Here is a 12,546-nt window from a genome sequence, read left to right on the forward strand (position 1 = left end):
GAAAACCCATAGAGCTTGAGAATTTAATTCTGATGAGAGCTCGAAAGAACATGGGATGGGTCATGAAAACAGGGTGAAACCTATTCTGATGTACTTGTAAAATTATGATTCTTCCTATAAGTAGGGTTCAAGGAATGATCACACAGTAGCATTGAAAGAGGGCAGTTGCGCAAGAAAGGACATGGGACAGTTGCACAACAAGATGAAAGATACTTAGAAGAAAATAGAATGGACAAGTAGGTTCACGCAATAAGGTAGAAAAGATTAGAAGTGGCTCAGTGCAAGATAAAATAAGAAAAGGTGCAAATTCCCCATAGAATCTCAAAATGTGGTCTCAAAGGGGTCTCAGTACAACGAACGAAAAGGAGTAACGCAAATGCGAAAGTAAAATGGTAAGGTGAATAAAAGCTTTAGAAATCTCAAATCCCATACCAGACTGCCCGATCAAAATTTGCAAAAATTTCGGACAGCGGTTATTGATCAAACATGTCAAGGCCTAAAACAACCAGTCGCGTCAGAACCTAGAAATATAGACAAATGTCATGAAGTTGCACTAATAATGGTTTAACGGGTTTGTTGAGGGCAACTCAAAGTGATTGGAACCTTTCAGAACCGTTAAGGAAGAAGAGAACATGATAGCCTTAACTTGGTGCTGAAGAAAGAAAAATCATTGAGTGTGAAACAATATATGTAGTGAAATCGAGCTAAAAAGAATTTCACTTTTGCCAAAAAGAGAGCTTGCCACAAACATGGTTACAAAATAAAGGGGTGAACCAAAGTTCCAAGAAGAATATTCCATCCTTTGAAGAAAAACAAGTCTGAAGATGTGATCACATTGAAGGTCATAACTACAAACAACTTTAGGAATGAAGTTCAATGACGGAAGCTCACAAAACCAAATATCGTTCTTACGAATTTGAAGAATACTACTCAAGCAAGAGATCCAAGGTTACAAGGGCAAACACAAATTTCACGCCAAGTGAGCCATGACTCGATATAGGAAAAGAAATAATGGGTATCACTTGCAAATTGTGAGTCAAACGAGGTGTTTAAATAGATAATGGTTCATGGTTATTCAAAACGTCCCGAAAAGAACTTAGGATCCAAGTAAGTACTGTTGATTTAAAAATCGGTCATTCTAACTACGAAGGTCGCACTCCCTCGTACAACTCTCCTGAGCCTGATCATGGTAACGTCGTTCTATGAAACCGTGGATTCCAAGTCGGGATTCATCGTATCGTCGAAAATAACTATTTTTGATGGTCGCATCTTCAAAGTCTTCTTCTCGCCGTGTCACATAGCATATCAAGCATCGTATATTAATATATGTAAAGATTAGCACTTAATCAATGCATCATCCACCAAAATCGCATTTACAACTTCATTTCATGTCCATCTATTTCACAATCACATAATTGCAACTACACATGCGTCATACTTCGCCTTCACAATTTCAAAATCATGTATTTTTCAACCAAATATGCATTAAAATTTTTGCTTTCGAAGTAATCAACATGTACGTCCTTCAAGTTAAACTTGCAGTTTGAATATGTAATAACAAATCTCAACATCAAGCAACACGTGTTCACAATCATACCTCAATATGTGATACATCATGCCTCATTATTAAACAGAAGCAATTACACATTTGCATAGTGTCTCCCGTTTCATATCTTCACCACATTTTCCAAAATCCACAGTATTTACTTCATATTTCACATAGGAGTTTGAAGCTACTTGGGATGTGACAGTACAAGTGTGGTGTGTGTGCAGTGTTGCGATATTCAAATAAGGCAGGTTCCCCAGATCCAGCAAGCCCAATAGATCACTTGGTCTAGGAACTCGTAGGTTGTGCGGAATCCCGGTCGTCGGACACACAAGTACTTCCCCGCTTCAAAAACCCTCAACCACTTTACTAACCTAGTATAGGGAAGTAGGGATCGATCCCACAGAGAATGATGCGTAAGACTCGTAATCAAGGATTTGGGAGTATTTTTGGTGTTGGCTGCTGCCACGCATTTTCTTGGGTTGAGGAAAATTAAAATTAACTTGACTTGGGAATATTAGAAAGAAACTTAACCTAATAGCTAGACCTAGGAAATAATTCTACGGTGGGACCACATCTAAGGAAAAGCAGAGTACGACTGGAAAGTGGCAGAATAACTAACTCTCGTACTAACTGACAGTGACATCGTCTTCTACAACCAAATTCGCATAAAACTTTTTGAGAAAACACATAAGCAAATCAAAACAGGGCTACTAACTTGAAATCAAATCTATGCATAAATAACGAAGAACTTAACAGATCTGCATACATAGACGAAGTGAAATAGACAAACAAAGGAAATTAAACAAGTCTATCAACTACTGTTTCTTTCACACGCCAAAACCAACTTCAGACGCTAAATCCACTCCGGATCCAAGCGTCCGACATGGACTCCAAACAGAAGAAATTCTCCATCACGTCAGATTTACAAATTTAAGCTCCGAACACTCAATCAACCACAGATCTGTCACCAAATTCCACATCAAACACCTCAATAACGAAATAAGCAGAGATCGACATAGCAATTTAAGAATTACGCTAACAGCAGAGAGATCTAAGCAAAATAACTTGAAATTAAACAGCTAAACTCAGATCCATGAGCGATAAGCAATTAAACATTATCAACATCAAAGTCGACTCCCAAAAGTGAAGTTCGACGGTGGAGACTAGCAAAAACAGCTGAAATTAAAACAATTGTATCTTCGCCCTCACTAGGACGGTGTTACCAAACTCGAGATCTTTAGAAAGTACCCCCCCTATCACGATTATCCCCAGAATTTTTCCCAAGTGTGTGTGTGTATGTATGAGCTAAGAAGAGTAAAAACTATATCTTCTGCGTTGCATGCTCTTCTCTATATATAGGCGTTTTAGGTGGGCCCAACGAGGTATTGATAATGACTTTGTTGCCCTCAGCTGTAGACTCCTCTGTCACGCCACTTTTCTTTGTAAATTCTGCTCATTTTCACTCCTTTCTCTCGCTAGACCATCTCCTTCCTTACTTCCTTGATCTAGCGCTTTTCTTCACACACCTGGCTTAGGAAACGTGTTAGACCCAGCAAATTATAACATTTTTTTGCGCATACCGATGCATGAAATTAGCCTTATCAGAGTTGCTTCGTAGCAGCCAAGTAATCACATTTCACATTTCACAATTTCACAAACTCGCATACAATACTTGACAGATCACCATTCGGGAAGCATCGCTTCACAATCACACCATTTATCCAATTTCTAAGGCATGCTTTTCACAAAGAAATACATTTTCCACCAAAATTTTCAAGAGCATAAAGTTTCAATCATAAATCATAGTCATACATTGTACCTCTTTCTTCGTGGTTGAACGGGACGAGTTGCGGTGTTGAGCCTTCCATGTTTAGTTCATTAGTATAAGAGTACAAGGATCAATTTCTCTATTTTGAACAAAGACTCTTGGGTCCAGAGCGGAAAGAAACTGAGGCTCTGATACCAACTGTAACAGCCCGCCCTCCTAGGGTACAATAAATGCGGCGGCTGCTACCAAACGGACTCTAAAGAAGTAAACATAGGCTAGGGTTTTATTTAAAGAGTGTTGACCATAGCATTTAAAGGAAACATCAGAGCAGTAAAGCATCAACTTAACCTAGAAGCTTGAATAAGAAAGAGAAAGGGGTATCTTAAATAGCGATCAAAATCTCAAGAGTACGACATAATATCCAAGATAAAAATCATAAGAAAAGAGCTAAGGCCTCAAATCGAAGGCAAGATGCAAATATCCCAAAAAACAAATCCTAAATTGTATCAAAATTCAGCGGAAGACGACCAAGAGAAAGAGTAGCTATGTATGAGGACACAACTACGCTTGAAGTTCAAAATATCCATCTTAATTAGTTATCATGCTCAACACCCGCCACCGCTCGTCATCGTTCAACCTGCACATAAGGAAAACACATGCAGGGCTGAGTATTTTGAAATACTCAGTGAGCTCATTGCCAAAACATTTTATAAGTTATGCCACCCTTACCAAGTAAACTCGAGTTTTAAGCAGTTATAAGAGAATATCACGAGTATCACAAAATATATTTTCATAGACTGGCCAGTCAAAATAACTCCCCATTTTCTCATCAATTTCCACAATCACAATCTTTCCATGGTGCAACGAAAGTGTGGCCACACTTTTCGCCCACGAGACCGGCCGACTAGCAAGGACGGCTCCCGATCCCCTCGTGTACACAGCCTGGTAGGGTTTGCGGCCCATACTCAGACCCGAATTCGTATAATCACATTCATAGCCCTATAGCCCAATGGAGCGAACTCACAAACTAGGCATCAGACACACAATATCACAATAAAGCAAACATGAGCATGGAATAACAATTAAACCACCCTTATAACACCAATCAATACTTTTGACAAAATAAAAGAGAGTTTTAAGAGTAAAGCCGACCTCGACTGCTTAGATTTCAAGTAGTTTCGCTTTTCCGTTATCCGGCTTCGCAACCAAAGTTTCACCTTTTAATCACATATGCACATATCACAAATTAGGTTCAACACTACTCTTACTCATGCATGTCTCAATACTTTTCCCTTTTCCCATCGATTTATCTTATCATTACTAATCAATCAAGATCATGTTTATCACACAAGTTCCATTCGCATCTCCAATCTAGATCTAACATCGACATATGTCACACAAGAATATTTAGCCATTAAACACACACTACACCAACACAACACACACACACGACACGCACACACACACACACACACACACGCCGCACACACACGCCACACACATGTAACATATTCCCATATCCCCTTTATCCCACTTTCACTCAACCAAGATGCATGAGGGCTCAAGAAGACCGATTAATCGGTTAGAAAGAAGAGGGATCGAGTAGCAAGAAGAAGATTAATATAAGAATACATTTTTGAGAAAAACGAACGGTAGAAACAAAGTATTAGACTCGGTTCTTCAAGATTCTTGGATCAAACTTCAATTCTTCTTCAAAAGATGACAAAAATATTGGAGAATGGAAGAAAAAATTGGAGAGAGTGGGAGAGAGGAGAGGGGCGAAATTTATGGGGGCTAGGGTTAGGGATTCTCTTATTTATAGTGCTCAACAAGATCTTTAGGTAACTAAAATAGAATATTTGGTAAGATTTCATTCTCCACAATTAAATAAATAAATATTGTGAAGTAGGAAAGAAGAATTAACAAAAATAGACTAGGGTATCAAGGCATGTAATTTTCGAAATATATGGCTCCCAATTAGCCAAGATTTTGTTTTTGGTATATTTTACGGAGTAGAATAAAATATCACGGAGAAAAATAAAATATTAAAAATCTCCCCTTGGAAGAATGAATTAGGCGTGTATTTAGTCTTGTAAATAAGGAATGGATTTTTAAATATCAACTAAAATAGATATGACAAGGTCTCTTGAGGTATGGAAAGATTTGGTAGAATATTTTAATTCTAGGTATGGAAGGAGATCAAATAAGGGATCAATTAAACAATAAAATAATTTCTTCCTTCCCAACATAGTGATTTTCGAAAATCACCAAATAACAAGGGGGTTTCGATTTTTCCCTCTTTAGAATAAGGAATAATTGGGTCTTGGATTTAATTTGGATAAATATCCCAAGAATTAAATTAAATCCGGAAAAATATAATTTCTTCTTCAAAAATCAAGGGGGTCGAAAATGGCTAGTATTTATGGAAATTTTCTCTAATATTCTCACTCACCCTCAAACAATTAATTCACCTCATAATTTAATAAATCACGTGCCACATCACATAGTCAACAAATTTGACTTTTCAAACTTCTCGGTCAAAGAAGCTCATGCAATAAATTCACTTATCAAATAATTCACATCTTCCACGTCATCAATAATAAATTTTAGGGCTCTAAAATTAGGGTTCGGAAATTCGGGATGTTACATATCTTGTCTCTCTCTCTTTTTTTTTTTTCTAAGACCATCTCCAACTATTTACACCAAACTTAAACTCATTTGTGAGTATACGTCACACCAAAAAGTAGTTTTACTCCAACCATTTACACCAAAATCAAAATTTACACCATTTTTCAGTTTTTGTCTCACAAAAATTTTTGCAGTAACACCATATTTAGGTGTTGTTTCACAAAAAACACTAAAATGAGTTTGAGTTTGGTGTATGATTGGAAAAAAAATTTACACCAAAACTTATATTTGGAGTATGGTTGGAGATGGTCTAAAAGGATCAATAATAGTTCTTCATCTTCTTATGTGATGACTCAAACTCCCGACCTATTAGACTGAAGAGAAATATTTTTTTGTAATTTCTATCTTATTTTACTAATTGCGCATTAAAACTAGAATAATTTTAAAACTAGTTGATTTTATGGGACGAAGGCAGTATATTTATTATTATCATGAAATTAGAGCATCCGCAGCGGTGGCGTCCGTCCGTCCGTGCCGCTGAGCACGAGCTCGTCCGTCCGCTGCTGCGAGCTGTCCGTCCGTGCCAGCAGCACGGCGCTGCTCTTAGCTAACGTCCGTGCCGCTGAGCAACCCTACGTGGCGTATTCTTATTGGCCAACGACTAAATTCGATTTTTTATTTTTATTTTTTTTTAATTCGAAATTTATTTAAAAAATGTTTTTAAATAAAATAAATATATTTTCCCACTCCCCAAAAAATTATATCCGTTTTCTACCCACTTTTAATTTATTTTTCAATTTTTCCTCAAAATTCACATTTTCATCTATAAATACCCCCACTTCAAACAAAAAATTCACATAACACTTTAATTATAGGAATTTTTAATTTGTAGGATTTTAATTATGTATTTTTTTATTTTCTAGAATTTTAATTATGTATTTTTATTTTTTAGGATTTTAATTATATAATTTTTATTTTTTAATATATTTTTTATAATGTAAAAATGTTTTTAGTAATTGAAATATTTAAATTGAATAATAGAATAGTGGGACCCTTGAGCGTGTCCTTAGCTAAGAGCACAGATGTGGGTGTTGTGCTCTTAGCTAAGGACAAGGAGTAAAAGTGGGTCCGGGCCCACCTCCGTGCTCATAGCTAAGAGCACGGATGGGGATGCTCTTATGTTATTGTGTTTGTGTAGAGCCATGAAGAATGCACTTTCATGAGAAACAAAACTTTTTCTTTACTTGATCAACTATTCACTGATCAAGTAGCTGAAGGATCTAGTGAAGATAGCGTACCTTCAATGGGTACACCTTGAGGTGAATGAACTTCAAAAAAAAATACTTGAGCGAAATGGGAGGAAAGTTTAAATGGTTTGATATCAAGTTTAGTATAAGGATGTTCAGATGTCTTTTGCCAAATGACTATACTAATAAAATAAAGCACGAGATGTGAAGAGTGGCAATTAGAAGCTGCAACACTTTGTATATAAAAGAAAACAGTAGCCAAACTTTACATCTTTTACCAACGAATGCACACTGCAATATGCAACCAACCCCTTCCCTCAACACCACAAACAATGAGAAGATATTTCGAAGAAAAAAAGTAAAGGAAAAGGAACTCTCAATGACTCCTGCTACTGCTACTACTTCAAGGTGTATCAACTTATCACTTTGCCATCTGCGATCCCGGTTTCTGTCTTCACAGGATTCTAATCATCTTCTGCGGAATACTTACGATGGGATGTTGAAGTGGAAAAGCCAAGAAATGACGAAAGCAAACACCATGCAAGCCAGAAGAAAATTTAAGAAGCGATGACCATTTAAGCAAGTTCGAGTCTCTACAGTGGAGGGGGCGGACCCTGAGGATGCTGCATTGCTCTCATTCACCTGTTCAACAGCCTCCATCTCATTATAGCCGACAACATTGCGCGCCACTGAGTTGCAAATTTCACAAGTCCTGAGGTCGAGGAACAGCAGACAAGATCAGAGCTGAGTTAAAGACCATAAAAGCTGAATTCTAGTACTACAATGGCTTCATAGTGCAGTCATCTTTTACTAGTGTAAACAGCAAACAGTTTCACAGCATATGCCACTAAAAATAAGCCAAAAACTTTGCTTAGTTTGAACAGCTGGGAAGTTGAAGGTCTTAAGTACTACTGGTATTTATGCAATATGGAAAAATATTACTAGATCAGAACTTGAAATGCATTACATTTATATTGACACCATATGAAGGTTACACCATAAGGTAGTACAAGATTATTGCCAGAACTATTTGGTGCATAAAGGGGCAGAGTGTAAATTCAGATTAGGCTTATAGTCATCATGTCCTTGGTTGCCTTAGGATTCTGATTCAAGGATTAGTAGCATAGGGTTATGAAAGTTGCACAAATGGCTGAGAATATTATTGAGCAGCATCAAATAGGATATGATAGTACTTTGATAAAGGGAGAGGATCTCAAGAATAGGGGTGCGATAAGAAAGAAACTTAAGCAATTGCTCCTCTACTTTAACTCTTTTGCTTTACTTTCTCTCTGCATTATCTTTAACAACACATTCTTGATAGTATTTACCAAGACTATGTTACCTCATCAGCATTACCAGAACAGCCCAACATTGTGTTCACAGACACTAATTTGGTGGTAAAGACAACCAAACCATACCATAAACAGCAGCAGTCACAAAATGCACCTTCACAAGACAAAGGAATCCAAGAAAACAAACAAAAACATGGAAGAATCAAAAAAGAAAAGAAACAATTTTTCGTCTTGAAAATTCAAGAATCATGAGAGAGAGGGAGAAGTAGTGGTACTGACTTGTTTCCTTTGATTTTGAACCAAGTTTCAGCACAATGTCTGTGAGCAGCAGCCAAATCATCCTTACAAGAACACCCCAACTCAATGGCAATCCCAGAGCTAGGGCTGCTGCTCTCCAAACTCAAATGACAAATCCGGCAATCTCTCTCAACATTCTTCCTCTGCCCCAAATCCTCATCTTCCGAGCCACAGCCCGAGCTGCAATCATCGTAATTAGAGGCAAACTGCGAATTGCAAGAACCCTTGACGGCGTCGGAGAAACTGGCCTCCTCGTCGCTGATGGCGCAGCCGCATTCTAAATCTATGTTGGACATTCCTAAAGCGGCCATTTGATGTTGTCTTCAAGTTTAATCTGAACGATTGAATTGTACTTTTGTTTCTGTGGTGAAAGGGACTGTTTTTGAGGTAGAGGTTAAAGAATGAATCTTGCAAAGCAGAGTCTGAACAATTGCAAGAGTCTGTCTCTTTATGATTTAGTATCAGAGTTTAATGTGGTATAGGATTAGGTGATCTTTATTTCATAAGGAAAATAAGTTAATAACATGAATTTACATCGAAATGGAGGGATTCTATGTTCAAAGTTTGTTTCTTGATTTTGAAATCGAGGAATTTTTATGCATCTTAATCTTCACTTTAATACGCTATCTCTATCTGCATTACTACTCTTTTTACGATTCATTAATTTCACAGTAGCAATAATATAATGCGCGTGCCTACTAACTATTATCACACACAAATGTCACAAAAATGTTACCTATTGCTACATTTTAGAGTCTCCTAATTAATACTCCCTCCTTTTCATAGAAGTAAAATTAATAATGCCTAAGGCCAAAAGGTCTCGGGTTCGAATCCTTTGTGGCGCAACCTTTAAGTTTATGTTCTATTAATAATGCTATAAAAAAAAAGAATTAATAATGTCTGAGGCCAAAGGTCTCAAGTTCGAGTACTCCGTAGCGCGGCCTTTAAATTTATGTTCATTTAACCACTAAAAAAAGAATTATTTTTCCATTTTGACATTTCATAGTAGTAGAGTCATTTTATTTTTTTAGTAAAAATGGAGTAACACATTTTCTCACTCTTAATTTTTCCTCTATCTTACTTTATTATCTCTATTTTTTCCTCTATTCATGTAGTACTATCTTTTTATTTAATACTTCCTCTGTCCCTAAAAATTTGTCATCTATTTCCTTTTTTGTTCGTCCCTAAAAATTTGTCACCTTTCACTTTTACCATTTTTGGTAGTTGGACCCTACATTCCACTAACTCATTTCTACTCACATTTTATTTTAAAACTAATAAATAAAAGTAGGACCCGCATGGCATTAACTTTTTCAACCCATCTTCTATTACATTCCTTAAAATCCGTGCCGGGTCAAATGGTGCCAAATTTTAAGGGACGGAGGAAGTACATTGTACACTTTTTTTCTTAATTTCCGTACCGAGAAGAAATGTTTTCACTACTATGGAACCGGGGAAGTACTATAAGATTTGAAAAAAAAAAATTAATATTCAGTTTCAAATAATACTACTCCCTTCGTCCGGCATTAGGAGTCCCGGTTGACCACTTTCATCCGTCTGGCATTAGGAATCCCGATTAGACATTTCCATAAAAGTGAAATAAAAATATTAGTATAAAATAAAACACTAAAAAGCACAAGTAAAAACGCATCCATAGAATAAAGCAAATAATAGTGTAAATGGATCACACATTCCATTATCACTCACTCCAATTATTACACATTCAAACATTTCTTAAAACCCGCACCCAACTCAACCGGAACTCCTAATGCCGGATGGAGGAAGTATTATATTGGTAGGTGTAAATATGATGCAATCAAACTATAGCAAACAACAACATATGCATAGTATTTACTAGTATTTTTTAAGAAATTAGTTTACAATAGCAAAATTTGACGGAAAGAGGGTATAATTGTGAATTTGCGTGAGAAAAAAGAGGGTTTGTGTTAGTGTATAGTATACAAAAGAATTACTATTAAGTTAAAACAATGCTGGAGTGAAATCTTTGCCTTTTTTCCAGGTGGGAATGATGCTTGCTTGTGATTTTCATTAGGCTATAATTATGACTAATTATTCATCATAAACACCTTTTAATGTTGTTTCATGCATTGCTTTCTCCCCTCTGTCCCTTAAGAACCTTAGAGGCCAAATCCTAAATTCTTTCGTGACATATGTCATCTTGACTGAATTTGAAATTATTAAATCTTGAAAACAAGTGTGAACCAATGGTATTAGTCATTTATATATGATACTTATTATATATATGTTCTTCTTCTTTTAAATGTTAAAATAACCAGCTCTAGTCACGAATTCGATATTCATCTCCTAATTAGGGACGTTAATGTAGCCCGCAACCTATGGGCCAGCTCGAATAGCACACCAAATTTATAGGGTTAAGGCTGAAAATTTCTAGCTCGATAAAATTACAACCCGATTAGCCCGCATCTGATTAACCCGCAATCTGTTAGGGTCGGACTCGAAAACCCGATGGGCTGGCCCGGAAACCCGATAAAATTTATATCGTTCTATTTGTTTGACTCTAATTCGACACTTCAGTGATTATTTTATAATATAGATTACTAAAAAAATAACTTTTAATTTTATATATTAAATACATAAATTATATATTAAATTTTTATTAACATAATAATAGATAAATAAATTAGAAACTTCAAATTCACTAAAAAATATATTTAAATTTCTAAAACATGCTTTAAAATTTCTTGATGTTTATGTTTTATTTTGCATAAATCTCAAATATTAGTATGTTTATGTTTGAGTTTAAGCATATATCTCAAATTTATCATAATTAAATCTTTTATACATTTTATAAATATAACTAATTTGCACCATTATTTATTGGATTGATCGCATGTTAATTTAATCGGTAGCAACCCGATTAACCCGTTGGGCTAGCCCGAAACCCGAGCTTTTAGGATTAGGGTTGAATTTTTATAACCCGAAAAAATCACAATCCGATTAGCCCGCACCTGATTGACCCGCAACCCGAATAGGGTTGGCCCGATTGACATCCCTACTCTTAAGTCATCTCATGAGGGGCATTTTGTCACTAACTTAAATGGTTTGATTTGAACAGTCTCCAAATCAATGAGTGGAGTAGTAAATTTTAATTGAGTTGTCATAGTAATAGCAAGTGAAATTTCTGGGATATCGATCAGTATTCATATGCTTTCTTCCTATTGCAAATTTATATAGTTTTAATGTAAGTTTGACTGATTCAATAGATATTAAATCACTACTATGATGGAAACACCTAATAAGATTATTGTATGGCCATTTTGGTGTGTTGTGCCTATACCGCGTTGGGTAATGAAATAGAGATGCATGTGAATCTTGAATGATGATAAAACATAGATATGGTGCATTAAATATATCATATACGTGTGGGAAATTTATATTATTATTTGATTTAATCAGTTTTTATATATGAATAACATAGAAATTTAGAACGTATGTCCTTTGGGCAGCCCGTTAAACACTCGACTGCATTGTCCAAAAAAAATTTCTATGTTTAAAGAAGTTAACTATAATGTTTCTGTTAGTTTGACAATTATCTTAAATTGATAATTGACAACTATGTCAAGTTACCTATGTTATGGATGTCAAGATATACGTATGTCAACTTCGTGTTGACATCCATAATTTAGATTGTTGATATAGTTGTCAGTTATCAATTTAAAATAGTTGTTAACTGATCATATCTTGCCAACTATTTAAATTAAAGATGGTAGTAGAGAAAGATTT

General features: G+C 35.8%; 1 protein-coding gene across 1 annotated transcript; it reads right to left on the minus strand.

The window, feature by feature from the left end:
• Nucleotides 1-7,397: 7,397 nt before the first annotated feature.
• LOC125224499 (uncharacterized) lies at nt 7,398-9,348 on the minus strand. Its single transcript, XM_048127907.2, has 2 exons — nt 8,764-9,348; nt 7,398-7,904 (listed from the first exon to the last, which is right to left on the minus strand). The coding sequence occupies exons 1-2, from the start codon at nt 9,090-9,092 to the stop codon at nt 7,679-7,681; spliced, it is 555 nt and encodes a 184-aa protein (XP_047983864.1). The 5' UTR covers nt 9,093-9,348; the 3' UTR covers nt 7,398-7,678.
• Between the last annotated feature and the right edge of the window lie 3,198 nt (nt 9,349-12,546).

This window comes from Salvia hispanica, chromosome 1, assembly GCF_029641045.1.
Source record: "Salvia hispanica isolate PSC_SH4W2 chromosome 1, Shi_PSC_v1, whole genome shotgun sequence".
NCBI classification, from domain to species: domain Eukaryota; kingdom Viridiplantae; phylum Streptophyta; class Magnoliopsida; order Lamiales; family Lamiaceae; genus Salvia; species Salvia hispanica.